Source organism: Penicillium riverlandense (assembly GCF_028828495.1).
Source record: "Penicillium riverlandense strain IBT 135883 chromosome Unknown utg000002l_segment0_segment0, whole genome shotgun sequence".
Taxonomy (NCBI): domain Eukaryota; kingdom Fungi; phylum Ascomycota; class Eurotiomycetes; order Eurotiales; family Aspergillaceae; genus Penicillium; species Penicillium riverlandense.
This window is the reverse complement of record NW_026643195.1, coordinates 1,343,041-1,370,401: the sequence shown is the minus strand read 5'-3', so window position 1 is coordinate 1,370,401 and position 27,361 is coordinate 1,343,041. Positions and strand designations below refer to the sequence as shown.

The 27,361-nt window shown below is 51.0% G+C and overlaps 11 protein-coding genes across 11 annotated transcripts; 5 read left to right on the top strand and 6 right to left on the bottom strand.

Moving 5' to 3' along the window:
• Positions 1 to 177: 177 nt before the first annotated feature.
• Positions 178 to 1,526, top strand: N7474_002851 (SANT/Myb-like DNA-binding domain-containing protein; the record flags this gene model as incomplete). The annotated part of the gene is made up of 6 exons (XM_057194266.1): positions 178 to 253; positions 312 to 421; positions 492 to 597; positions 651 to 718; positions 763 to 863; positions 911 to 1,526. 6 exons carry the CDS (start codon positions 178 to 180, stop codon positions 1,524 to 1,526), a joined length of 1,077 nt encoding a protein of 358 aa, XP_057055621.1.
• Positions 1,527 to 1,635: 109 nt separating this feature from the next.
• N7474_002850 (uncharacterized protein) lies at positions 1,636 to 2,659 on the bottom strand (the record flags this gene model as incomplete). The annotated part of the gene is made up of 3 exons (XM_057194265.1): positions 1,636 to 2,184; positions 2,247 to 2,533; positions 2,584 to 2,659. 3 exons carry the CDS (start codon positions 2,657 to 2,659, stop codon positions 1,636 to 1,638), a joined length of 912 nt encoding a protein of 303 aa, XP_057055620.1.
• A 1,515-nt stretch (positions 2,660 to 4,174) lies between these two features.
• Positions 4,175 to 5,948, top strand: N7474_002849 (uncharacterized protein; the record flags this gene model as incomplete). The annotated part of the gene is made up of 2 exons (XM_057194264.1): positions 4,175 to 5,534; positions 5,584 to 5,948. 2 exons carry the CDS (start codon positions 4,175 to 4,177, stop codon positions 5,946 to 5,948), a joined length of 1,725 nt encoding a protein of 574 aa, XP_057055619.1.
• A 578-nt stretch (positions 5,949 to 6,526) lies between these two features.
• N7474_002848 (uncharacterized protein) lies at positions 6,527 to 10,339 on the bottom strand (the record flags this gene model as incomplete). Its single annotated transcript, XM_057194263.1, has 3 exons — positions 6,527 to 8,230; positions 8,280 to 9,864; positions 9,921 to 10,339. The coding sequence occupies 3 exons, from the start codon at positions 10,337 to 10,339 to the stop codon at positions 6,527 to 6,529; spliced, it is 3,708 nt and encodes a 1,235-aa protein (XP_057055618.1).
• A 570-nt stretch (positions 10,340 to 10,909) lies between these two features.
• N7474_002847 (sulfite reductase subunit alpha) lies at positions 10,910 to 14,059 on the bottom strand (the record flags this gene model as incomplete). Its single annotated transcript, XM_057194262.1, has 1 exon — positions 10,910 to 14,059. One exon carries the CDS (start codon positions 14,057 to 14,059, stop codon positions 10,910 to 10,912), a length of 3,150 nt encoding a protein of 1,049 aa, XP_057055617.1.
• A 338-nt stretch (positions 14,060 to 14,397) lies between these two features.
• N7474_002846 (acyl-CoA dehydrogenase family protein) lies at positions 14,398 to 15,960 on the top strand (the record flags this gene model as incomplete). Its single annotated transcript, XM_057194261.1, has 4 exons — positions 14,398 to 14,811; positions 14,868 to 15,118; positions 15,166 to 15,773; positions 15,827 to 15,960. The coding sequence occupies 4 exons, from the start codon at positions 14,398 to 14,400 to the stop codon at positions 15,958 to 15,960; spliced, it is 1,407 nt and encodes a 468-aa protein (XP_057055616.1).
• A 643-nt stretch (positions 15,961 to 16,603) lies between these two features.
• On the top strand, positions 16,604 to 17,458 carry N7474_002845 (uncharacterized protein; the record flags this gene model as incomplete). The annotated part of the gene is made up of 2 exons (XM_057194260.1): positions 16,604 to 16,642; positions 16,790 to 17,458. The coding sequence occupies 2 exons, from the start codon at positions 16,604 to 16,606 to the stop codon at positions 17,456 to 17,458; spliced, it is 708 nt and encodes a 235-aa protein (XP_057055615.1).
• A 256-nt stretch (positions 17,459 to 17,714) lies between these two features.
• On the bottom strand, positions 17,715 to 18,188 carry N7474_002844 (uncharacterized protein; the record flags this gene model as incomplete). Its single annotated transcript, XM_057194259.1, has 1 exon — positions 17,715 to 18,188. The coding sequence occupies one exon, from the start codon at positions 18,186 to 18,188 to the stop codon at positions 17,715 to 17,717; it is 474 nt and encodes a 157-aa protein (XP_057055614.1).
• Positions 18,189 to 18,802: 614 nt separating this feature from the next.
• On the bottom strand, positions 18,803 to 19,345 carry N7474_002843 (uncharacterized protein; the record flags this gene model as incomplete). Its single annotated transcript, XM_057194258.1, has 1 exon — positions 18,803 to 19,345. The coding sequence occupies one exon, from the start codon at positions 19,343 to 19,345 to the stop codon at positions 18,803 to 18,805; it is 543 nt and encodes a 180-aa protein (XP_057055613.1).
• A 520-nt stretch (positions 19,346 to 19,865) lies between these two features.
• Positions 19,866 to 20,573, bottom strand: N7474_002842 (uncharacterized protein; the record flags this gene model as incomplete). Its single annotated transcript, XM_057194257.1, has 1 exon — positions 19,866 to 20,573. The coding sequence occupies one exon, from the start codon at positions 20,571 to 20,573 to the stop codon at positions 19,866 to 19,868; it is 708 nt and encodes a 235-aa protein (XP_057055612.1).
• Positions 20,574 to 22,088: 1,515 nt separating this feature from the next.
• Positions 22,089 to 27,317, top strand: N7474_002841 (putative ABC transporter; the record flags this gene model as incomplete). Its single annotated transcript, XM_057194256.1, has 15 exons — positions 22,089 to 22,616; positions 22,671 to 22,842; positions 22,893 to 23,796; positions 23,852 to 23,974; positions 24,023 to 24,121; positions 24,174 to 24,298; positions 24,348 to 24,395; positions 24,445 to 25,111; positions 25,162 to 25,239; positions 25,289 to 25,850; positions 25,903 to 26,151; positions 26,213 to 26,502; positions 26,562 to 27,015; positions 27,083 to 27,127; positions 27,183 to 27,317. The coding sequence occupies 15 exons, from the start codon at positions 22,089 to 22,091 to the stop codon at positions 27,315 to 27,317; spliced, it is 4,479 nt and encodes a 1,492-aa protein (XP_057055611.1).
• Between the last annotated feature and the right edge of the window lie 44 nt (positions 27,318 to 27,361).

Genomic DNA, 27,361 nt, shown 5'->3' with positions numbered 1-27,361 from the left:
TAACTTATCCTCAGCTTAACACGGAGGAACCGCGGCGTTACCTGGGACCCTGATCTTTAGACTAAAGTTACTTCGAAGCGAGCCGTTGCCTAATAAAGTTTGACGACATTCTCAAAATCGCTCTTCATCAACCATTGCAATTGAATCTCGACTGCACATCTCGTGTAACTAACAACAATGGTCGCGGAACGACGCCGTTGGACGCCTGCTGAAGATGCGCTCCTCCGTCAAGAGATGGAATTACAAGAACGATGTATGGCTTCTCTTCGGCTGGTATGGACCGAATGCAAGAATCACGCTAAGGCTGACAGCCCCCACCGGGCGATCTCGACGTATCGACTGGAACGCCATTGCCATGAAAATTCCGGGCCGCAGCAACAAGGACTGTCGGAAACGATTTCACAACCAGTTTGCAGGCTGTGTAAGAAAGGTATCCTATAATCGAGCGCAATGCTATACCGCAGCTGAGTTGGCACTTACTGGTGGCGCAGGGCCCATGGACCCCCGAAGAAGACAACCGGCTCAAGGTGCTAGTACGAAAGTACCGGTACAATTGGGCGTTTATTGGTCAGCGGATGGAGACGAGAAATGCGGATCGTATGTTAGTTTTTGTGGAATATGTGGTGATAGAGCTAATGGCACTGATACAGAATGCTCGAAGCGGTGGCATCACAGCCTCAATCCAGAGTTGGAGCGCAGGCCATGGGCTGACGCCGAGGTAGGTTTCTTATCATTGATACACGGCTTCTGCTGATCGAGAAGAATCAATTGCTTCTATCCGCAGTCAATGTCCACGGGACCAGCTGGAAAGACATACAACGAGGCTACTTTCCTACCCGTTCAGCAAACAATATCAAGAACCAGTAAGATGACAAAGGACATATTGAAGTACGATCTATAACTCTCCTAGATTCACCATTTTGAGTCGACGAGCCGGTGATACTAGTATTTCCTCGACAAGCGCACCCTCACCAGCTAGTTCCTCCATGTCTCAGAATATGGAAGCCTCAACCCCGACGGATGTCTCGTTCGACCACTTTCTACGTTTGTTGCCAGTTGAAGAGCCAAAAGATGATAATTCACTCTTGACGCCCGACATACAAATTGACGCGCCGTTGAGGGACGCTCTCGGTGAAGAGCCCTGGAGCTGGAACATGGACGCGACGGGCTTGAGCCAGCTTGATGATCAGGGTCCCATCGTGAATCTTCCAGAGCGTGATAATACGTTCATCAATCCAAATCCCGAACTGAGTACGGACTTGAAATTGGAACTGCCCCCTTGGACAGCCGAGGCTGATCAGCTACTTGATGACTATCAAAGAGAAAGAGAATCTTCTCCGTTGCGCATCCAGAATACTACGTTTGTTCCTGGTTCTCGTTCGTCCGCAGAGTTGTCGGAAGATGAGAGCTCTCGAATTACCATCACAGTGGACGGAGCCGAGCCAGACACGATCATGACGGTAATGAAGATCCTGTTTCAGTCGAATGCGCGGGTGGGATTTCAACGTGGACAAATAGATATGTAGAGTATTTGGCAGGTGGTATATGATGGAGCGGAAGAAGTGACCAGATATAAATATCAACTAACTACATAGATAAAAAACAAATGTCTGGATATATATCTTCTAACAATATCTATGTATCCGTCTTAAATACAGCAGCAATAGAAAGATCCGTGACAGCTTGGAACATGTCCCCCAGATTATCAACAGAGCACACTGCCTGGATCGTCACTCTGCGATGAGAGGAATTAGGTCGCGATTGGCTTCGTGACATGTCTGACACTGGCGGCGTAAGGAGCGTCGAAGAATGGTACGAATTCGTGTTGAGGTTGTATTCCTCGGCGACGGATGACGGAAAAGGGAATGCTAGGGACTCGGAAACAAGATCACCGGAGAGATCACAGGAGGGAAACGGGGAGATTGAAGGCAAAGTGTCTATGACTCCTCCATCAGCGGTCGGAGACTCCCACGGAGGCGACATTTCCATCCCACTGTCCAGCTCTATCATTTCACCTGAATCGCCCGCGCTTACCGCCGCTCCGGTCGGTCCACTTTGCAATCGGCGCTGGAGCAGATGATACCGGTTCTTCGCTGAAAGGCTGCTTCTCCGAGGAAAGTATAGGGACACAATTTGCTGCCAGCAGCGCCCGTATTGTTCCACCCCAAGAATGAGGAGATTATCCTACCAGCTATGCATTAGAACGAATATGTTTTCCGAGAGAGAAGAACACCATAGAACCTTACCTCTTCGGGTGTCCACTGGCTATGATCGATCTCCGGATTGAGTGCGTGCATCCATCGCTTGGAGCACTGATCCGGCAGTCTGGTACCCACGACTGAAGCTACGACGGCCCATTTAGTCCCGTGATGTTGGACAGCTTTACGCAGCCGCTCGTCCTCCGCTTTGGTCCAGGGTCCCTTGTTGACTTTTGTGTCTGTGGTGCCGTGCCACCGCTTGCGGCAGTCTTTGTTCGTTCGCCCGGGGAGGAAGGACGCAATCTCGTGCCAGCTCACGGCGCCGTGTGTCTGTGCTGCATTTTACCGTCAGCCCAGCTCGTATATTAGGACCTGTCAGGAGCACCTTTTTCCACTGCTTGCCGCAGGATCATGTCTTCTTCTGTTGTCCAGCTCTGGCGAGGTCGTGCCATGGTCAACATTTTAGGATGTGCAGTACTGCAGTGGATATGACCGTTGATCCGTTGATCTGCAGAGTCCAAGAATAGGAACAAACACCGTCTTTATGATTCCTCACAGAGAGTCTGCATACATGCAGATCTGTCGTCTTCACACATGCCATCTGCCAAGCGGAAACAAATGGCGCCGCACGTTGCGGCCTGCAGGGAATACGAGAGACGTGGCAACCAGCGAAAGTTAGCAGCACTCAGCCAACTGCGTATGGAACCATCGCCACTCCACGCTGCTGGCAGATGTTTAGCTCGTATCAACCAATAGACCTCCGATGAAAGCACGCCGTTCCCCTGCAAAATCCCGTTACTAGTGTTGATCTAGTTGGATCTTGCTGGCGGTGGGCCCAACTACCAGGGTGAAGGTTCGTATTTCCGCATCGGGGAAAAGGTTCAGCCTTCAGGCCATTCCTCGGTAACCTTGAAATTGAGAATTGCGCAATTGCCATAGAGGAGTGCTTTGACTGGCCTGTCTCATCAAAAATCACGGTGCGTGGCGATAGGTTGGGAGCACTTCCCTGAGTACGTACGATCTCGGATAAATACGGGAGAGCATCCACTAACGTACCTAATCTGAATTGGTTTAATATGGTTTAATAAAGACAAAAACCGCTCCTTCAAGAAGCTTTCGCCCTAAATTAGTCCTGCCGTGGCCGATTCTCCCAACCACCACTGAGGTGTCCTCGATTCCGCCTCGTTGTTGGCTGAACTTTAGGCCCTGCGTGTGTAGGAGCGGAAACTTGACCCATTCCCTTCATGCATAAAAGGCGGCTGAGGCTTATTCCTGCAGACCGTCCCGAGAACATGCCCAATCTAGTTAGGTCACGCTCGCTAACTCTTGTTGATCCTTGTTGACGTTGCAACCGGTGGATCCGTCCCTTGATTTGTTTAGGGGGCCGAATTAAACGAAGCTATTATTATCGAGATGAAGCTCACACAATAACAAAAATGGAAGAGGACTAGACATGGGTCGCTTATTAGCACCTTATTTAATATGAAAAGCCCACCACAACATGCATCACGGAAGGCGCTAGTCTTATATGTGATAATTCTTGCGCTCCTGGGAGATGATAGCCGCCTAGATGTTTAGATCAACCAAGTTACCTTGGCAAAGCACTTTCAGCGTCGCCCTGAAATTGTAGTCAGGTATATTGTTCTAGTACGGGGCTGACGCACCCAGTGCAGCTGCTGGCTAGTGCTGATATAGCCTGACTCCATTGTACCGACCCCTGGAATATTGCAACCTATCATCTTACAGACAATAACACTGTGAGCGATGGCGGTGTTTGCTCGTATCGAACAGGTTAGCTCAGCTGAAGCGAGAAAACCAACGACTCGGGAAGGTTTAGAGAAGGCTTAGATGACTCGGGGGATGACTCTGGGCCTCCAGCTCGACTCTAGCGGCCGTTGTGGTCGACTACTTAAATCTAGCCCATGATGTGAACAGAGCATTGTAGTACAAAATTATCCCCCTGCATGCGATCTACAATGCACACGATCCCGCAGATGAAGATCCTCCTGTGCTTCCTGGGTCCATTACTTGTTCTGGGCGGCCCGGCCCATCCCCGGAACCACCCAGCACCATGGCACCCCTTTACCATCGACACAAACTACTATGACTCCATACCGGATACCAACGTGGTCCGTGAGTACTGGTTCGAAATTGTCAACACGACTGCTGCACCGGACGGGGTCGAACGTCCCGTGCTTCTCGTCAACGGCCAGTTCCCCGGCCCAGCCATCGAGGCTAACTGGGGCGACACAGTCAAGGTGCATGTCACCAACCGGATGAGTGATAATGGGACTGCGTTGCATTTCCACGGGGTGCGACAGCTGCGCACTAACCAGATGGACGGGGTGGCCTCTCTGACGCAGTGCCCCATTGCTCCCGGGAAGAGCTACACTTATGTTTGGCGTGCAGAGCAGTACGGGTCCAGTTGGTACCACTCGCACTTCTCGCTGCAGGCATGGGAGGGCGTCTACGGGCCTATTGTGATCCACGGACCCGCCACGGCGGAGTATGACGTGGATCTTGGTGTTGTCTTTCTGAGTGACTGGGCCCACCAGACCATCGACGAGATGTATCAGAGACAGCTGGAGACGTACGGTACGCCACAGATGGAGGGCGGCTTGCTGAATGGGATGAATGTGTGGGTGCAACCGGACGGGACCACGGTGGGCCGTCGCTTCGAAACGCTCCTCAAACCAGGCAAGAAATATCGCATCCGGCTCATCAACACGGCCATGCACACGCACTTCAAGTTCTCCATCGACGGGCATGATCTCACAGTTATCGCCAACGACTTTGTCCCGCTCGTTCCGTTCACAACCCCTGTCGTGCCCATCGGCATGGGTCAACGCTACGATGTCATCCTGACTGCGGACCAGCCCCGGGATAACTACTGGATGCGTGCCGTGCCGCAGACGTTCTGCAGCAATAACACCAGCGGAGACAATATCAAAGGAGTGGTCCGGTATGCCGGTGCGCCACACACAGATCCTGTATCGTTCAAATGGGACTACGGTGATGATGTGCAATGCGAGGATTTTGTCATGTCAAAGCTCGTTCCGCACCTCCCTCTTGATGCCGATATCAACAAGAACTCTAAGCTGGTTAACTCGCCTGCGGCCGTCGACGCTGTCGGGGATCCGAGCCTGTATCTGTGGACGCTCGGTGGGAGTGCCTTCAATGTCTCCTGGCAGGATCCGACGCTACGGCAAACGACCAAAACGGGGAAGATCAACTGGACGCCAGGACAGGGGGTGGTGGAGGTGGAGAAAGCCAATGAAATGGTGGTCTTCATCATCCAGACGTACATCCAGGCACCGCATCCCATTCATCTCCACGGTATGGCTCCTTTGACAACCACTTGGACAATGGTATTAACCATGTATAGGACACGACTTCTTCGTCCTCGCTCAGGGCCTGGGAACTTATGACCCGCACAACGTTACGCTGCAGACCAAGAATCCTCCGCGCAGGGATACGGCCATGCTGCCCTCCAAGGACGAAGGTGGGGGGTATCTGGTGCTCGCATTTCCGGCGGATAACCCGGGGGTATGGCTAATGCATTGCCACGTGGGTTTCCATGCAACCGAGGGGTTCGCACAGCAGATAGTAGAGCGACGGGCGGAGCTTCAACAGTTTCTGGATAGAGAGGTATTAGAGCGGACGTGTCGCGCGTGGGACCAGTATGCGCGACGGAATCCGTACGGGGTGCAGTATACGGGGGTCAACGGACCTTTTGACTCTGGTGTCTGATTATGTATTTTGTATCGTCGAACCACGCGCGTATTGGTCCCGTGCGGTAATTGCATAGAAGATGTCAACTCTGATTAATATAAATCCCTTCCGAAGCCACCTCTCCTGGTCCGCCTCACAAAAAAACATGCGAAGGGCTACTAGCCATGCCTATCCATCTTCACAGTGAGAGTATAGGCTCTAGCCAAAATCTCTAATATACCGTCCAGACGACCATTTCAGCTCTCATTCACACCATAGTCTGCTCTGTTTCCAATCCCGCCACAGTACTAGCCGGACTCCGAGGCCCTTCATCCCCGATTCCGCATGCACTCTTTGGGCATGTCTATGGAGTTAAAAGCATCCACTAGAGCAGGATTCCTCTGTGCATCATATCTCGAATAGGGGCTGTGTATGATTTGGCCATTGTCACGTTTGTCGACATGTTGGGTTTGTATGGGCTAGAGAGATTTGTATGTAGTACGGCCAGAGCGAGAAAGAGTATTTTTCCGCTCGTCATGGCTGGGCTGGAGTTAGTCTGGATGGCCATGTTGAGGGATCATTTACTGTTGAGAGGAAGAATAAATTTGATGAATTGACTACTGCGCCGAAAATCGTATCCAGATAACCCGCCCTGACGTGTGCCCCAGAGCTATCATATCGTCTTTCCCTGCCTGGCACCCAGGTCGATAATCAGCCGGTATCCAGAGAGCTCTTTGGCCTTGGTAAAATAGCCACTGATCCTCTTGCACAAGTATCTTAACGTTGGATGGAGATGATGCTAATGCTGGATTATCACTCGAAGATCGGGTCTTCAAATGGCCTTCAAATGTCTTCTGCCGCGGCAACTCTGCGGCGAGATCCCAAATCCTGCTTGTCTTGTCCACTGACCCAGATGCCAGTTGACCTACTGTCGGGAAAATCTCTTTTGTGACTCCATCTAAGTGGCCTTCCAGAGTCATCTTAAGATTGCCCGTGATAGTGTCCCAGAGTCGGACGGTCTCATCATCCGAGCCAGATGCCAGTAATTGACCATCCGAGGAGAATGCAACTGACTGAACAGCATGCGAATGACCTTTGAGAGTCCACTTGAGTATGCCTGTATTGGTGTCCCAAATCATAATCTTGCTGTCCCTGGAGCAGGACGCTAGAATGTTGCCCTTAGGTGAGAACTCTATCGAGAGAACTTCTCCTGAATGACCCTTGTGGGTTGGCTGCGAAAGGCATGTAGCAAGATCCCAAAGTCGGACCGTGCCATCAGCAGAGCTAGAGGCGAGCATTCGGCCATCAAGAGAAAAGGCCACCGAAGTAATTCCCAATGGATGCCCATCGAAAGTCTGCCGTAACGTGTCCGTGGTGAGATCCCATAGTTGAACCTTCGAGCTCGATGATGCAAAAGCCAGGAGCTGACTATCAGGCGAGAATGCCAGACAACTGATATCTTCTGGATTTGCTTCAATCGTTTGTATTGGCGCTCGTGTCATAGAGTCCCAGATGCCAATTGTATTGTTGCTCAAGCAAAATGCCAGGCGTCGGCCATCTGGAGAAACGGACATGAAAGGGATCACTGAACTGCCATTATTGATGGTTGCCTCAAGAGCGCATGTAGCAGGATCCCAAACTTTTAAAGTCAGCCAGTGAGATGATAAGATTTTACAATCAGGAGAGAAGGTTATTGCATCGATCCGATCTGAATTGGTTTTGATGGTTTCGATGAGCTTGCCTGTAACACTCTCCCACAGTCGAATCTTCCCGTCTATCGAGGCAGACGCTAGAAGATGATCGTCGGGAGAGAAGGCCACGTAGCTTACCCATTTTGAGTGCTCAAGAATATGTAGAACCTTGCCGCTGGTAGGATCCCACAACCTCGCTGTATTATCATGAGCTCCAGATGCTAGTACTCGGCCAGTGGTAGAGAATGCCAGTACGCGGACATGGTCTTGGTGGCCCTCAAGAATGTTCAGTAATGCACCTGTAGTGGCATTCCACAGCCGAATTGTCTTCTCTGACGAGGCAGATGCTAACAGTTTGTTGTCGGGAGAGAATGCCACACACGCAACAGCGTCCGAATGACCTTCGAGAGTCTGTACGCCCACCCTCCAGGTTTCATCAACATCTGGAAAGATTGATACCGAAGCAGGTATCTCTTTTCTGAATGTGTGCCGAATCGTTGACTTCCTTGGAGCGAACAAAAGCCCAGACCAGTAAACCTGCAGCGGCGCGATGTTCAAAATATGATTATTCTTAAGAACGAATTGATTTGCGTCGCGCAAGAATTCAGATACGTTGTGCTCCTTCTCGCCCTATACTTATTACCAACAGTATACATATCATTTTATGGGAACAACATACCTGTATGGTTGACTGCAATAAGTTGATGATCTGCACAACTTCCGCCCCAAGACCTAGAATGCCCATGGCTTCTAACCAATGCAAAAAGTTATTCTCCAGAAATGAAAAGATATTAACAAGAGCCGGATCTTCACTCTTTGCAAGATGGTATGCCCAAAAGCGACAAGCGTATTGTAGTTCTGGGGGAATATGGTCATGGATCCTCTGCGGTTCAATATCCGCATGTAGGGTTGCATCACTTGGCAGTTCGCAGATGTTTCGTCTCAGGTTCTGACATACAGAAAGACACCGTGTTGCCAAATTTTGATGCACCGCTTTCTCGTTCACCCATAAAGGAGTATGCTTGCGTGTTTCCGGGTCCAGTAGAAAATCTCGAAAAGATAGATGGAAAAGTCTCACAGGCATTGTCCTATCTTGAGGAATGCTGATGACCGAGTGGAATGAATCCAGTCTTAGATCGATTGCCCTTTCAGAGACACCAATGAGCTTCGCAAGTGATATGATTGAGAGCGGAGTCTCAAGCATCACTATCGTACCCACGATCTCTTGGAATTCTTGGATTATTTGCTGTTTCCGCTTTTCACTTTGGTTTTTGAGCACTCGGTTCAGCACGGGAAGATAGGTCCCGTTAAGTTGGGATCCCTCACTACGATGCTCGAGGATCTCCTTCAGAGTATCCACGGGGTCCAATTGTCGATCTTGAAACATACGGCATATGGTGGCGGCGAAGATAAACAGCGGGACTGACATCGCAATCAGAGTTTGAATATTTGTATCCCCAGGCCAGTCGATAGGCAATGATCTCTCAACCCTGATTTGTAAAAGTCGACTGTTCAAGAAGAGAGCGATATCATCCTTTGTCACTTCTTCGGGAATCTCATGGAGAGCCAAATCCTGGTAACTATGACTCGGCATCTTTGAAAATATACAGTTGGTTAGAGGGTCAAGCCTGGTTGTCAGGAATATCCGTAGGCGTATGCCGTTCGCCTCTTGTAAGTGCGGCAGTAATTGCAGTATCACCCTAATATCATCGTCGTGCTCACATTCATCCAGGGCGTCAATTACTATCACTATGTTCTGGGTATCAGACGGCCCTAGGCTTCTGAAAGGCTCAAGAAGGAGCTTGCCAAATTGTTCTCTCAATGACTTCGTCGCAATGCTGGGGTCAATCTGGATTGCCTTCTGGACGCTGGGAACTAAATGAGGAAGACGGATCACTAGCTGTCGTACAAGCGTTGGAAAAAGCTTCGCTGTATTTCCTCGATCTCCTTCGCCTCTCTTAAAGAAGAAGCTCGCTCCAAGAGAGTTGTCTTTTCTGAAGGATTCAGCCACAGTGCGAGATATTGTCGACTTCCCCGTACCCGCCATGCCCTTCAGCCAAAAGATACATTTGTCTTTTGGAGCTGTTGACTTCGCCCAATCGGTAATCTGGAGAAGTAATTCAGTTCTGGTCCCCGACAGGCATTTGTCTTCATGCTGATCCATGCATGAATCAAGCACAGCCTCGACAACAAGTGGCAACCTCTCCAAGTCCTCATTTCGATTATTACGAGCAGTAGCTCGTGCGATATCAGCGAGATGAGTGCTGAGTCGATGTCAATAAATTTAGTTGCTGTTGCAAGCAAAGAAAGAAAAACCCACGTTTGACCAATCAGCAAGGCCGAATTCAATGACAATTTGCATCGTTCTATGTCCTTTATTGCTCTCTTCGCTTCAGCAGATTTCAAGGGCCACTTCAAGGCTCGCAAACCCATTCTGCTCATGGCTTTCTTGCTGTTTCCAGGATCTATCTTGTCTTTTAAAGTCTCCAGGACTTTGTAGCATTTGAGAAGCCTGTTACGTACTCTCTCGGGGGTAGACAACGTTGTATCCTGAGTGTTCTCAAGAAGCTTGGACAGTTCCTCCCTCAGCTTCAAGAGATCGTCAAGCTCTTCTTGCAAGGACTTAATCTCTTTCGGGGCATCTTTCACCTGCTTGATGTAGCCCCCACAACTCTTCACAACACTCCCTGCCAGCTGGATCACCGCAACCACGCTCGCTGCTGATGACACTATTTCCATCTTCGCAGTGAAAGAACAGCATCGAGTATTCTTGAATGTATATTAACCTGTAGTTACCATGGAGTTGGAATGTGAAGGTATTCTGGATAGACTGGAAAAGGAGGGGCAGATACCCCAGCTGACGTTGCGATGTAGCTAGCATTCACGCTGGCGCTAAGGAGACTAAAGGAGACCAATCATGAGCGTCGCGAGAGCCCTTAATAGAGATTATAGAACAAAAGTACCTAGTCGAGTAACCAAATGAGCATTCCTGTAGTTATCAACAGCAAAACGCCGAAATTTATCTGAGAGGAAAGATGAACATTTAAGCTATGTCTTTGTGTTTTATGGCTGACCCCCTCGCCCTTTACGTAGAGTAATCAACATACTCGAACCTGAGCGCCTTCATAAAGTAGCGGCAATATAAATTGAGTGTCATTCAGAAATGCAATATTACCCAAGTGTGTCTATAAAGCATGGGCTGCGCTAGACCAGAGCAGGACGATCTAGAGGGGGTGCAAATGCGAACGTCGTCGGATCGTGAGAGAAAAACAAAACAAAAGAAAAAAAAAAAAACCACATCCCAAACATCTAGTAAACCTCCAGAACATAGCGCTCCTCGTCCTTCAGCTTCTCGATCTCCTTGCGGGTCTCGACCTTCTTGCCATTATTCTTCGCTTCGGTGGCAATAGCCTCCTCCAGCACGGCCGTGACATCAGGAACGGGCCAGGTGGGACCACAGAGGTAGAAAGCGCCCTCTTCGCGCATATAAGCCTGGATAATCTCCGGCAGGGTCTGGCGCATGCGGTCCTGGATATAGATCTTCTCGGGCTGGTCGCGCGAGAAGGCGCGGCCGAGAAGAGTGATCACACCGGCCTCCTGGTAGGCCTCCCACTCCTCCCCGTAACAGTACTCCTCGCGCTGGTGGCGCGAGCCCATGTACAGGAGAACAGCGCCGATCTCCTTGCCCTGGGCCTTCTCGAGGGCGCGGTGCTGCACGAATGCGCGGAACGGCGCCAGGCCTGTGCCCAGACCAGCCATGATCAGCGGCTGCGTCGACTTCGGAGGCAGCTTCATCACGCTCGACTTGACGCTGACCGTGACAGGGGCGCCAACTTGCAGTCGGCTTAGGTAGCGGGTGGCCATGCCGAAGCGGTCGCGGCCGTTGGGGTCGACCCAGTTCACAACGACGATCATCAGCGCCACGGTCGTCGGAGTTACCTTTTGGCACGAGGCGATCGAGTACTCGCGGCGCTTGAGCGGGCCGATGATGCGGACGATGTCGTGGAATTCTGGGTGCGCGGACGGGTACTCCAGTAGGATGTCGGCAAAGGTCACAGTGTCGACCTCGGCGCGGCGCTTGAACTCCACGGCGCCGTCGGGACCGCCCAGGGTGCGGAGGTCGGTCTTCTCTTTCTCGTCTGTGGCGAACTCGGAGAGGGCCTCGTAAAATCGCTTGGGTGGGCGGCCGAAGATATCGACGTTTTGGACCAGTGCCTGGTACACCGTCCGGTTCTCCAGCACGGCGGGATCCTCGCGACTTGGGACTTCAACGATGGCGTCAGGGTCTAGCCCGTAGAACGCGATGAAGTCCATGATATCCTTGGGATCGTTCTCGGCATGGACACCCAGGGCCTCACCGATGTCATAAGTGAGGCCAGAGTCGCCAAGGTCGAATTCGATGTGGAAGATGTTGCGATCATAGGTGGTGGGCGTGAGGCGACGGTTCTCCTTAACGTGCACAGTAAAGGTCTTGGTGGCCAGGTCAGGACGGAGAGCGGTCTTGGTGCCGAAAGCCTCCTTGAACGCCAGACCACGAGCAGCAGTCTGCCAGTCCTTGAGAAGGGTCGACGGTTCGGTCTCGGCTTTGTCGAAGGGCACGAAGCTGTTGATCGAGAGGTCCTTCGGGAGCTGAAGGGGCTCATCGGCCTCCTCGGGCTCCTTCCAGGATTCAGGGATCTCGATCTGGCGCAGCATCGTGTCAAGATCCTTGGTCACCTTCTCGAGGGCCTCGGCATTGCCGACAATCGAAGACAGCTTCTTGGTTCCCACATTCTCTTGAGAAGGCAGAGCAACACGGAAGAACGTGGCCTGCAACACAAGGGCGTCGAGGGAGGGATCTTCGGTAACCGAAGGGTCGACAACAAAGAGCGAGATGCCGCGGTAAGCCACGGTTTGCTTGAAGGCGGCCGGCAGCTTCTTCTCCAAATCTTCATCCTTGATACCCGGGGCACTGACAATGACCTTGGAGTTGTCCTTGACAGAAGCGAGCACATCAACGTCCTTGAGCAGCTTGATGTCTCCAACGTAAGAAACATCCGCAGCTGTCACGGCATAAGGAGCATCCAGAATCTTGGCACTCTTGCGGATGTCGATGCGGACAGCACCGCCCTGGACCAGGTTGTCGTGGGTCTTGCTGGCGGTGACGTTGCTCGCCGAGTCAGCGGCAAGAGCCTGGCTCAGAGTGCGAGTGGCATCCTCGGAGACAGAGCTGTCGACATCCCAGAAAGTGTATTCCTGGACGGTAGCGGGGTCCAGCAACTCCAGAGCCGCAGTCTGGTTGGTCTCAGTGTTGACCGGCAGGATAGGCGTGTCCAAGATACGCTGGAAGGCAGCAGCAGCTGTGATCAGGTCCCAACGCTGGGAGCGAGCATACTTGATTTCGACGCAGGCCGGAGCATGCTCACGGCCGGTGGCAAAGGTCAGAGCGGCAAGCACATCCTCGTAAAGGGCAGAGTGGGTTCCCTCCTCCTGGACAGCATCCTCGTTGACGACTTGACCAAGAATGCCAACGGTCTTGGTGGACTGGGGAAGAACACGCAGGAACTCCTCCTCGACAAAAGGGCGATAGACACGGACATTGACGACTCCAACACGGACACCGTCCTTGGCCAATGACCGGGCGACCTGAGCTGTAAGGGCAGCCTCGACAGTGCCAAAGGCCACCAGGACAGAGACAGGCTCCGAGTGACCGTGGTACTCGAAGGCACCATAGTCGGTTCCAAGTTCGCCATTCAGGGTCTTGAGCAAGTCCAAAACCTTGCCCTGGGCATCAAGGTGACGGTTACGAGAGTTGTCCAGAGTTTTGCGGACAGCCTCGTAAGTACGGTTCAGCCCATCCTGATCGAGAACGTCGATGACCCGGGTAGTCTCGCGGCCAACGCGGACACCGTCGTAGATATGAATCGAAGGGAGGACAGAGGCAAGGAGCGTCGTGAACAAAGCCATGTGTTGAGACTCATGAGCCGAGCCGCTAGAGACTAGACCCAGTCCGAGGTCCTCGGCAAGCGAGAGGGCAGAAGCATAGTCTGAGACCAAACCCTCCTCGCCGGCATAGTCGACGGCGGCGACGTGGGCAGCGACGGGGCTGGCGACTGAATAGAGCAGGGAGAGTTGTTCCAGCGCCGCGCGCATGTATGGAAGGGTAGCGGAGGAGGCAACGATGCCCTGCGGCACATGGCGCTTCTTCAGATCAAAGTCCTGCGAGAAGAGGTAGCCGAGGGCGATGTTGCCGGCGCCCTGGCGGGTCTCCATGGCCTTGACGACGGGAGACTCGCCATTGGCATTGGTTTCACGGCCCGAGGACCATTCACGGAGGGCGGCATCCAAGTCGAATGTTTCGGGTGAGTAGGAGAAGATCTTGTCGCTCAGCAGGTACGCCACCTGCTGGATCAGCGTCTGGGCTGTGGTATACGTCGGGCCAGACAAGGCCGACAGGGCCGGAGTGGTAGGAGCGGCCATTGTGACTGTTTCTTGACTCGACACTGGAATTTTCAGTATCGATCGCAGCAAGAAAAACAGACAAACAGAGAGAATGTGGAGAGGGAAAGAGGGGAGCCCGCATTCTCTTCGGCCGGTATAGAAGAAAAATGGCGAGGCTTGCCTGATCCGGCTAGTGCGAATCACGCAATCACGCAATTTCTTATCGATAAGCGTGTTGGTGCCTGAGGCAGTAATCACGCCTTCGTGCCTGATTCTAGGCCTCAGGCATTCAATTGCATAAATCCCTGCCTCAGGCGTCCACTCGTCCACTCCACCCGCGTGCAGCACAAGGCGACCGACCGAGGCTCGGTCAAGTGATGCGGAGAAGCACAGATGTACACAATAAATATGACAGCTACACAATCCATACCTCTGCATCAACACACCCTCTAGCAACAATGGCTACCAACTCCCCCAATCCCATCCCCTTCTCCGAGCCCCCCTACCTGCGCGGGCTGCCGTCTCCGTACATCACGCCCGCCCACCGGCAATTCCAGCAAGCATGCCGCAAGTTCGCTTGGGAGAACCTAATCCAGCATGCGCTGGAGTGGGAGCGCGAGGGGACGGTTCCTGACCACGTCTTTGGCACATTCTGCAAGCATAACATGCTGCTGCCAAACATGCCGGCGCCTTTGCCCGTCGAGTGGTGCAAGAAGTTGGGGATCAATGATATCCTGGGTGTCAAGGTGGAGGATTGGGATTATATCTACACAGGCATCTACTGTGACGAGGTGGGTGGTTTCCTGGAGATGATGCTAGTGGCCCGCGCTGAGATATGATTGTATAGATGGCCCGGTCCGGCCTCGCTGGTCCCGGTGGCTCGTTGAATGCTGGCTTTGCCTTTGGTATCCCGCCGATTGTCAAGTTTGGCAGTCGCCAGCTACAGGAACGCTTCCTTCCCGATCTCCTGACTGGCAAGAAGCGGGGTTGTATCGCTATCACGGAGCCGGAGGCTGGCAGTGATGTGGCCAACATCGTCACGACCGCGACTAAGAGTGCCGATGGCAAACACTACATTATCAATGGGACTAAGAAATGGTATGAAACCTCAATATCAAAGTCTGGTCTATGTTAACTCTCACCAGGATCACCAACGGCATCTGGTCGGACTATGCCACCATGGCCGTACGTACTGGCGGGAAAGGTCCCACCGGCCTCTCGGTGCTAGTGGTACCTCTGAAGAACCAGCCGGGCGTCAATATGCGCCGACTCAAAGTCTCCGGGCAGGTCTCCGGGGGCACGACATACATCGAACTGGACGACGTCAAAGTTCCCGTCGAGAACCTGGTCGGCAAAGAGGGCGACGGCATGCGCATCATCATGACCAACTTCAACCACGAGCGTCTCGTCATCTCCGTCGGCGTCACTCGCCAGGCGCGCGTGGCGCTGTCCGCTGCTTTTGCATACTGCCTCAAGCGCGAGGCCTTTAGCAAGACCCTCATGGACCAGCCTGTTGTTCGGCACCGACTGGCCAAGGCTGGTGCGGAGCTGGAGACGATGTGGGCGTGGGTTGAGCAGATCCTGTATCAGCTGTGCCATCTCTCCAAGGAGGAGAGTGATCGCCAGCTTGGTGGCCTGACGGCGCTGGCAAAGGCCAAGTCCGCCATGGTGCTGAATGAGTGTGCTCAGTGTGCTGTGCTGCTGTTTGGCGGCAATGGTTTCACGAAGACGGGCCAGGGTGAACTCGTTGAAGGTAGGTTGTTTTTGATTGTTTTGGTTTTTCTTTTTTGCTAATATTCCACACAGCTATTCTGCGCGATGTTCCTGGAGCACGGATTCCTGGTGGTTCGGAAGACGTTTTGCTGGACCTGTCTGTCCGCCAATTGGTCAAAGTCTACCAAGCTCAGGAGAAGATGCTCACCCAGAGCTCGAAGATTTGAGGTATTCAATTATGCCCTCCTGGAATGTATTGATGAGAAATTTCGGTGTAAGTATCGTATATAGCCTTCAAATAAACGAAGAATAGAGATTCCATCCTCTCTGACCATCAAATTCCCTGCTTTACACATACATACTTTCCCTAGGTCAACATTGTGGGTTTATTCTAGATCCCTGGTTTTCGGGCCGCATGTCCTCGGCAAGGATCGTGACCGCGGACCGTTCGGTGGGGCCGCAGCGAGATGGGCTGTTATTGTTCCGCCGAACAGGACCAAACCCATGCTTGCCGAGGCTTGACACAGCTGGCAATTGTACGCAAGTCAGCAGAGAAATACAATATCTTATGTTCACACTTTATCTGCAATTATATATCTTACCATGTTACCTGCACTTCTCAGGTGGAGCGCCTCGTTTTGCTTTATTATTGAGTTAGTAATGCACTTATTTTCAGTCTCTTATCTGCTGATCAACTACTCATTCAACACGATGAGTGGTTTTCTTGGGACATTATTGTTGTTCCAACACTTAGTTTAGAGTTCGTCTCATCATGTGGGTCCATACTGCATCATCCTTGTCTCGACCACAACCTCTGCCAAGCTCACTACCACCCGACTATACCACAACAACAAAGTCCTCAACAACATCATGGCTAATGTCGCAATGATCGGCGCCACTGGGATGGTGGTAAGTCCAAACAGTCTCAGCTATCGCACACCCTCATACCCTCCCTCCCTGACCAGCAAGCAACCCCTCGCTTGATCTGCGCAACCACAACAACAAAGAAAAGAACACCCCTCAGTCCTGTTATGATGATACTTACGGATGCAACAGGGTGCCCACATCCTAAACAGCCTCATCGCCAACCCCGCTGTCGCCCGCATCGACACCATCTCCCGCCGCACTCCGCAAGCCGCCGCGGACGCCCCCCAGGCTAAACTCACCACGATCGTCACGAACGAGACCTCCACCTGGGCCAGCCAGCTCTCAGCGCTAACACCTACTCCCGGCATCTTCATCTCGGCCTTCGCGACGACACGCGGCGCGGCCGGCGGCTTCGAGAACCAGTACAAGATCGAGCACGGGCTGAACGTCGAAATGGCCAAGGCCGCGCACGAGGCCGGCTCCAAGGTGTACGTGCTCATCTCCGCCAGCGGTGCGAGCAAGACCTCGTCTATCCCATACTCCCGGATGAAGGGCGAGATCGAGGAGGATGTCAAGGCGCTGGGCTTTGAGCATACGGTTATCCTGCGCCCCGGATTGATTGCTGGTACTCGGGAAGAGAGTCGGCCGCTCGAGGCCGCGGCTAGGTGTGTTGCTGGTTGGGCGGGTAAGTTGCATTCTTCTTTGAAGGATTCGTGGGCGCAAGAGGCCGATGTTATTGGGCGCGCCGCTGTTAATGCTGGGCTCAAGGCGCTCGAGGGGGATGTGCCTGCTGGCAGTGAGAAGGTCTGGGTGCTGAGTGGGAGTGATATTATCAAGTTGGGCAAGGAGTCGTCTTGAATCATTGTTATTGCTTTTCGTTATTTGTTGTTTGTCTTGTCCGGTCTGGTCTGGTCTATAACTTAACTACCTCGTTCGGGTTTTCTCCAGTGCCCAATGCACATCACCCTGCAACCTCTCAGCGACTCGAGAAAGCGTGCGGTCGATAAGTTTGGCTTCACCAGAGTTTTGAAGAAAATGCTTCGCAGTTCAATATTCCCTTACCATTCCCAATATGATAATACACATGCCTCAATGTTTCATCCCTCCCTCTGCTCTATCTATGAGAAACATGCGTCCCGTCCTCCTTCACCTCAATCTTCCGATTCTTCCTCGGCTGGCCCCGAGAACTCGGCCCAGACTTTTCCGCATTATGCGCCGCTCCACCCTCCGTCTGCCCTCTCCACGCACTGACATCTTGATTGGCCGGGCTCATGTCCAGCGGGTTCCCCGACTTGCCTTCTCTCTCGTGTTCCTCCCCTGTGGCCTTGAGCTCCGTCTCCGGCGCGGTTTTCGATGGATCGTACGCTGCCGGATGCTGGGCGACCTCGCTGTCCGTTCCGGACTTGCTCACTTCCGTGCGCTCGGGACTCAACCTGCCGCGGTCTTCGGTGGCGGACGATGGTTTGTTTTTCTGGTAACGGGGTGTCGTCGTGCTTAGGGAACGTTGTGCCTTGGTTGTGACTGGCAATGCTTGATTTCTTGTCAAAGCGCAGGCTTGTTGGCTGCTGGGGATAATTCTCTTCCACATTGTGGTGGATGTGAGGTTGATTTGTTGGAGAGAGAAGAATAGACTCTTTCGAGAGGTGAATATCTAATTGATGACAAGTATTATACCGGGAGGTGTGAATGTCTTGTTCAATGCGTTATCGCAGTTTAAATGAGATGTTCAAAGAGCGTCTGTTAAGTTTCCAAGGCTCCTCCTCTCTTAATAATGCCCTGTTTCTGGTGAAATAATCGAAGTTGAACCTCTCATCATTTTGACGTCATGATCTACGCTAACCACATATAGTAACCTCTAGAGTGTCCAGGCACTAAGAGCGGCTCGGGGCGGTGGGACTCCAACAACTAATTCTACGGTGCTAGCTGAGCCGCCAGAGTCCACCTTGTACCCATGGATTGATGATGGATTCGTTGTGTACATGCGGATATTCATGCATTCTTTTAACGCTAGAAGCGTTCATTGTATCTCGATGACTTTCCGCAGTGATTCTAGTATTGCACCTACTTGAATATTGTCCCGGTGTGTTTTAAGGGTCTCAATTGTTGAGATTGACTGCGTGGTAGCGTTCCCTAGTTGTTGTATTCCTTTAGAAAAGACACTTTCCGGACGTTTACATATACCAACAAACTCAGCATAGTATCCTACTCGTGCTTCTCCCTGTCCTTGTTGGCCTGCTCCACCCTTTCGTTTATCTCAAAACACAAGCCCAAAAATATGAACGTAAATGCCAACGGGATAACCAAGGAAACACCGCTGTCGAAGCGCATCAGCTCGCGATTCGCACCGATCATGAGTATCGGACCACATAACAATGATACAAGTGCCGCGTTCTTCCTTGTCTGCGTGGCCGAGTGAGAGTACCATGCTCGGATGAGGAAGAAGATGGCCGCAACGCAGGCTATGATCATAGCCCAGAAGTTGATGATTCCCGAGATGGACGTCCGCCACTCAGCGTACAAATCGTTGATAACGGTCTCATGAAGGTACCCACCCACTGGCTTCCCAAAAATCTGATTGAACGATCTTATGTCTGCATTATGCAGGTGACTTCCGCGGCCTAGCTGCCACAGATCGGCGATGGATTGTGCGTATTCTGCGGAGGCGTCGTATCTGTGGACGAGGATATTGACTAGATAAGCTCTGACTTCACTGGGCCCGGCGTCCGCGCCAGGGGGTCTAGCCATGAGAGAAGCTGAACGGATGCGGCGGTGAGAAATTTAGTACTGCGGCAGTGACTGAATTTGGCCCGAGTTTCCTAGCGAACGGAGTTTCCTATTAGGGTTTTCAGGAGCGAAAGAATGCCAGAGAGAGGACGAGATGGATCAGATGATGTTATGACCAGTGTCGGCAGTGTTTTTGTTAGATGTGGTAGGGTGCGCGCATCACTCTTCATTGGCCCCTAAAGATACGGAATTCAGTAAGCAGGTTGAAAAAGAAATCTTACCATTGACCTAGGGAGGAAACACACGCGATCTATAAGAAAGTACAGGGATGTGGTTGAATTTGGCCAATCAATTTCAACGCAGACCTTCTCTTTCCAGAGGACAGTCAATGAGCAGATTCGGCGCATTTAACCATTCAGCTTTTCTTGCAACTAGGTTGATATATTTTGAGTCATGTTCAAGTGAACTATACTATTTCAATAGACCGTGTCAAAGGGGTTCAATAAGAGCCAAATGTCTATCAGAACGACGAAAAATAAACTTAACTAAGATCACTCTCACCAACAGCACGGAATGCCCTATAGTATACATGCTGTCCCGTATCTCTCAAACCATCTCCCCGCAGCGTCGCCGCCTCCTCATACATGTCGATAGTCAAGACATCCATACGGTTATCGTAGTGCGTAAGTCTTCTTCCCATCGGCTCAGCAAGGGCCAAATATCGCTTCTTGAAGATAGCCTTCTGAGAGTCATCCCTGCCGTTATCGTCGAGTTTCTGATGCAGGCCAATCTGCGCTCGACGCAGGATCGAATAAAGCTGCTCGAGATTCGGGATCTCGCTCTCATACGCTTCTAAGATATCAACGACACACCGGAGCGTAGACATTGACGTGTTATCAAATAGTTTCAACGAGGCCATGCCGTTGATGGTGCTATACTGCAGGAAATGGCGGTTCAGAGATCCCAACACCCCATACGAGTTGCCGAAACCCGCTCCCCGAGACAGGGCTTGCAGCCAGTCGTAGTGCGAGGGACCTTCGGTGTCTTTCACTTTGTACAGACCTAGCCAAATGGTCTTCCAGAGCTGGATGATACGAGATTCCAGGTCGTCACGCGAGAGAGGCGGTGCTGATGCAATCGTGTTAGGGCAGTAATCGGGAGGATTGTCTAGATCGTCAATTGCCTCCAGAAGTAGCCTATTGCTCTGAGGAATATCTAACAGATGGATCGAGAGGAATGATTTCTCCATACCGTGGGCCCTTGCACTAAAAGACCATTTGGTGAGCTGTGTTTGTTGCATCAAAGGGGTGGGCCGTACTCGCTCCAAGGACTCGACGGCTTCGATGGGGAGGATAGGTGAAAGAACTCGAGGATCTTGCGCACAATTTTGCGTCCTCTCTGTGTTTTCATTGTGGGATTTTGAGATAAAATAATTCCCCAGATAATGATGTTGTATAGTTGAATGGATTGTATGGTGTAACTCTGGGGGACCGTTTCTACGTCCAAGAAGTGGTCAATGGCACAGTGATTCTGGTGGAACCTCTTCCATTTTATGTTTCTGAAAGTAGTATTTCGGCTGGTGTCCAGACATGATGTTGTAACAATGGCGTCTATCCTTTCTCGGGAGAAGGAACGGTGATCCGAGAAACCAGTATTGTAACAAAATATGACTTCACGACATCATCAGGAATACTGGCGCCAAAGTTTCTACAATAATAGTTTTCAAATACATGAAAGTTTGCCGAATGGGCCCTTGCGATTGAGGCATGTTTATTATGGGATGCATTCATCGGAGCTTGGATGTCAGCATAGAAGACCCAGCCTTGCGGCAACGGTGACGATAATTTGCAGGAATCAGATAAAAGCCTTTGTATTCATATCCCTCTGCTTTCTTGTTTTCATAGGGATATCAAAGAAAATGAAACATTCACGGCGGTCAGTGACTCTTCAAGGCCACGATAGCTTCCAGAAAGATGAACAACAAAACAGGTACTGATAACAAGCGATACTTGGAGAGATGTTTGGACAGCTCTGCTTGATGTTTTTGTTTTGGAGGTTATAGCTTGCATTCAAAATCGGCGAGCCCATAAGAAACGCATTTTTCCTGGGTAGATCTTTATTAAATGAGCAATTTCCGAATCTGAATATGCAGTCATTGTGGTCTGGCTTTAAGGACTAGGCACAAGGCTGTTACGGCTAAGTAATAGGCCTTAATGAGATGGACCGTGACATACAACAGTACATCCCTTCGAGCCCAGAAAAGAAAGCACGACCAAATCACCTAATCCATTACTACAGCAATAAGGTTCATCGGACTGGGTAGAGACCGTATCCGATCGATGACTTCATGATCGCTCCCGAGCTGTCCGCGATCCAGCGGATCATGTCGATTGTCCCCCAAACCAAACAATGTCAAATGCAAGAACACGCGACCCAATAGTCTGTGATTGGGTGTCGGAGTGCTTTTATCCCGATCATTGGCTTGCCGGCTGGTTTTTGATCCGATCACCACGCGACTTGCACTGCATAAAGGTGGTCGGTCGATTTGAGACCGATTCCGCATATGCATCCATGGATACTTGACGTAATCCGTACTCGTTTATCGTCTTTCTTGGAATTATCTCTCGTACTTAACCAATATTTTTCCTGAACGAGTTAGCTGTCACAGTCCTTTGTCGCTAGAGTCTCTTTGTTCAGTTACGGTATCACTTGTATGACCTAAGGCACACATCGTCCGAAATATCACTGCGCGCGAATACCTTTCATGGAGCAAAGTAATTACGTTGACAATGATGCACGCGCTGCTGTTCGGGAGGATGGATATGTTTCGAGCAGTTCCGACCAGCTTCCCGCAGCTTCCAGCATTTCTTCCGACTCAGACGAGGAAGGCAGCTTTGCCCGAACTCGCAGCGCACCATCAAACGAGCCTAAAAGAGTCGCATCGGGACCATCACTGACCGATGAAGAACTTGCTCGCACATTATCCCAGCGACGGAGCTATGCCTCCGGTCACGAGGGCGCAGGAGATGACTGGGCGCAGATCCAACGGTTGATATCACGGATGTTCGGCCACGAGCGGAAAGGAAATTCGGAGGAAGAAAAAACGCGGCATGTTGGCGTTGTCTGGAAGAATCTCACGGTTAGAGGGCTGGGTCTTGGAGCTGCCCTCCAGCCGACGAACGGAGATATCTTTCTTGGCTTACCGCGATTGATTCGGCGGTTGCTCACCCGGCGCGGAACAGGCAATAGTGGTGAAAAGCCGTCTGTGCGAACAATCCTGGATGATTTCACAGTAGGATTGGCCTTCCTAGCAAGCGAAAATGTTGCCACTGACTATCATTGATAGGGCTGTGTTCGTCCCGGGGAAATGCTCCTTGTTCTAGGACGCCCAGGTTCAGGCTGTTCAACATTCTTGAAAGTCATTGGCAATCAGCGGTCTGGGTACGAAAGTATTGATGGCGATGTACGATATGGTGGAACGGATTCAGAAAAGATGGCGAAAAATTATCGCTCTGAAGGTAGGCTGCCCTCTGTCAAGTCATCTTTGAGTGACAAACTAATTCTTTAGTTTTGTACAACCCCGAGGACGATCTTCACTACGCCACACTGTCTGTACGAGATACTCTGCTCTTCGCTCTGAAGACTCGAACGCCAGAGAAAGCATCTCGCATTCCGGGAGAGAGCCGGAAAGAATACCAGCAAACGTTCTTATCCGCTATTGCTAAACTGTTCTGGATTGAACATGCGTTGGGAACTAAAGTTGGCAACGAGCTCATCCGTGGAGTGTCCGGTGGAGAGAAGAAACGAGTTTCTATCGGAGAGGCAATGGTCACAAAAGCCAGTACTCAGTGCTGGGACAACTCAACCAGGGGCTTGGACGCAAGCACGGCGCTAGAATACGTTCAGAGCTTGAGAAGTCTGACAAACACCGCGAACGTTTCCACGCTGGTCGCTCTTTATCAAGCATCCGAGAATCTGTTTAATTTGTTTGACAAGGTGATTCTTATTGAAGATGGCAAGTGTGCTTTCTTTGGACGCTCCGAGGAAGCGAAAGCCTACTTTGAAGGGCTAGGTTTTGAATGTCCACCGCGATGGACAACCCCCGATTTCCTAACCTCCGTCAGTGACCCCCATGCTCGTCGCGTTAGGGAAGGCTGGGAAGACCGTATCCCTCGCTCAGCAGAGGAGTTCCAAGCAGCCTACCGCAAAAGTAGCATCTGTCAAGCTGCAGTTGCGGATATTGAAGATTTTGAAAAAGAGAATGAAGTCCAAGAACATGAAAGAGAGGCTGCCAGAAACAAAACAGCCAAGAAGAACTATACTGTTTCGTTCTACAAACAGGTCATGATCCTCACACACCGGCAGTTTCTCATCATGTTTGGAGACAGACAGTCATTGGTCGGGAAATGGGCACTCATTGTCTTCCAAGCCTTGATTGTTGGCAGTCTGTTTTACAACCTGCCGGATACAACGTTAGTATACTGTCCACAAATTCAAGTAAGTTGTGTATTGACTGGCAACTTCCAGCTCTGGAGTCTTCACAAGAGGCGGTGTCATGTTTTTTATACTTCTATTCAATGCCCTCCTTGCCCTGGCCGAGCTCACGGCTACATTTGGGAGTCGGCCGATATTGATGAAGCACAAAAGCTTGTATGTGCTGTGATAAGGGGCATTGATAAAAAAGCTGATCGTATTTAGTTCATTCTACCGGCCATCAGCATATGCTCTTGCGCAGGTTGTGGTCGATGTGCCCTTGGTGTTCATTCAGGTTGTACTTTTTGATCTGGTTGTATACTTGTATGTCAACAATTTGCTTAACTTTCATCCTAAAGCTGACAATTGATTACAGTATGGCAAACCTTGCTCGGACACCATCTCAGTTTTTCATCAACTTGCTTTTCATATTCATCCTGACAATGACAATGTATTCTTTCTTCCGCGCACTTGGCGCTCTGTGTGCATCGCTTGATATCGGTAAGTGGCATTGGAGAATTATTTCGAAGAAAGATACTGATTAGTCAAGCAACACGCCTTACCGGCGTCGCCATTCAGGCATTGGTTGTGTATACCGGTAAGGAAATATACATTCTCCACCAGTCACCCCGACTGACCACGCGCAGGCTATCTGATCCCACCGTGGAAGATGCACCCATGGCTAAAATGGCTTATCTGGATAAACCCTGTCCAGTATGCCTTTGAAGCATTGATGGCCAACGAATTTTACAATCTTGATATACGTTGTGAGCCGCCATACATCGTTCCCTTCGGACCCAATGCGTTGCCCTCTCATCAGAGTTGTGCTCTACAAGGAAGCACGCCAGACCAGACCACTGTGAGAGGTGCAGACTATATCAAAGCAGCCTATACATACTCGCGCTCTCATCTGTGGCGGAACTTTGGTATAATAATTGCGTGGTTTCTTTTTTTCGTGAGCCTGACGATGGTGGGAATGGAGCTGCAGAAGCCTAATAAAGGTGGAAGCTCTGTAACGGTGTTCAAGAGAGGTGAAGCACCAAAGGCGGTTGAGGATGCCGTGGATCGGGGCGGGTTGCACCACGATGAAGAATCCGGAGAGAAAAGTGAGGGACTTCCAAATGCCTTTGACGATGAGTCGAATGGCTTGGATAAGAAAGTGCCGAAAATTGCAAAGAATACTGCAATTTTCGCGTGGCAGAATGTCAACTATACCATCCCCTACAAAGGTGGGCAGAAGCAGCTCTTGCGGAATGTTCAGGGTTATGTCAAGCCCGGCCGACTCACGGCGTTGATGGGAGCATCTGGAGCTGGGTAAGTTTCCCATACCACAAGTAACGTTGGGCTCTTACTAAATAGCTTAGAAAAACAACTCTTCTCAACGCACTAGCAGCAAGAATCAATTTTGGAGTTGTCTCTGGTGACTTTTTAGTCGATGGAAAGTGAGTCTGTCTCGACTTGGAAAGAATCGACCCAAGCTAACACTCACAGCCCCCTGCCCAAAAGCTTCCAGAGAGCCACCGGATTCGCCGAGCAAATGGACATCCACGAGCCAACGGCCACCGTGCGAGAATCACTCCGATTCTCGGCTCTGTTACGACAGCCAAAGGAAGTCCCGATACAAGAGAAGTATGACTATTGTGAGAAAGTGATTGATTTGCTAGAAATGAGATCAATTGCCGGCGCAACCGTCGGCTCTACAGGCACTGGCCTAAATCAAGAGCAGCGCAAGCGACTCACCATTGCCGTGGAATTGGCCAGCAAGCCAGAACTGCTTCTTTTCCTGGACGAACCAACATCTGGTCTTGACTCCCTAGCTGCTTTTAACATTGTTCGATTTCTTCGACGACTCGCAGATGCAGGACAGGCAGTTCTCTGCACTGTGCATCAGCCATCGGCTGTTTTATTCGAGCAATTCGACGAGTTGCTTCTGTTGCAAAGTGGTGGGAGAGTTGTCTACAACGGCGAACTTGGGCATGACTCGAAAACCCTGATTAAGTATTTCGAACGCAATGGTGGTAAAAAATGTTCGCCGCGTGCGAATCCAGCTGAGGTTTGTTGCTATACAATCTTTCTTCTTTCTCAACACTCTGACATTCAGACAGTACATGCTGGAAGTCATCGGTGCTGGCAATCCAGACTACAAAGGGAAGGATTGGGGAGATGTGTGGGCCAACTCGTCTGAGTCAACGCAGCTCTCCCAAGAGATCGAAGACATCATAAACTCACGCCGCAATGTGCAGAACGAAACCCTCAAGGATGACCGCGAATACGCAATGCCAGTCCATGCGCAGATCCTAGCAGTGACAAAACGTGCCTTTGTTGCCTACTGGAGGACACCCGATTACATCTTGGTACGATTTCTCAAGACCCGGCTGAGTTTAAGGCTTTTCTAACCATTGGTAAATGAAACAGGGCAAATTCATGCTCCATATCTTCACTGGCCTCTTCAACACCTTCACCTTCTGGCATCTCGGCCACAGCTACATCGACATGCAATCGCGGCTCTTCTCCATCTTCATGACGCTGACCATCTCACCACCCTTGATCCAGCAGCTGCAGCCCCGGTTCCTGCACTTCCGCAACCTATACCAATCCCGAGAGTCGAGTTCAAAGATCTACTCATGGGTCGCATTTGTGGCCAGCTCCATCCTCCCAGAACTGCCCTACTCTATCGTCGCGGGCTCTGTCTACTTCAACTGCTGGTATGTCACCACCTGTTCTCTCTGGGCCATTACCCATTCTAAATTTTTAATGAATGAAGGTACTGGGGAATCTGGTTTCCGCGCGACTCATTCACAACTGGCTACGTCTGGATGCTCCTCATGCTTTTCGAAACATTTTACATCGGCTTCGGGCAGTTCATCGCAGCCTTGTCACCAAACGAGCTTTTCGCCTCTTTACTCGTTCCGACCTTTTTCACTTTCGTTGTTGCATTCTGCGGCGTCGTCGTGCCGTACGCGGCCCTGCCGCACTTCTGGCAGTCGTGGATGTACTGGCTCACGCCGTTCCATTACCTCCTAGAAGGGTTTCTGGGGGTTGTTACCCACAACGTTCCTGTTCGGTGTCTCCCGCGCGAGGAGGCGCGGTTTAGTACCCCCTCCGGCATGTCGTGTCAGCAATATGCCGGTAGTTTTGCTAAGCAGTCTGGTGGATATGTGAGGGACATTGGGGGTGGGATGTGCGCCTTTTGTCAGTATTCGACTGGGGATCAGTTTGTAAGTCTTGCATTCTTTTCGCTGTATGTGTGAACTTGGCAATGCTGATTCTCCTGGCTGCTTACAGGCTGCCGGCTTTAATGTCTTCTACTCGCACAAATGGCGGAACTATGTGAGTTTACTTCCTACACATACATCCAAGTTGGTCTGACAGGTATACTTATCAGGGCATTTTCTGGGGGTATGTGATCTTCAACTTCACCCTTGTCTTCATTTTGTCCTGGTTGTACCTTCATGGCGTGAGAGACTTGAAGCGGTGGTTTAGTGCTCGGCAGACGAAGAAGGGTGCAAAGCCAGCTTGAATGGAGGGAGTAATCAGTCAACTGGAATATAGGCTGCTAAAATA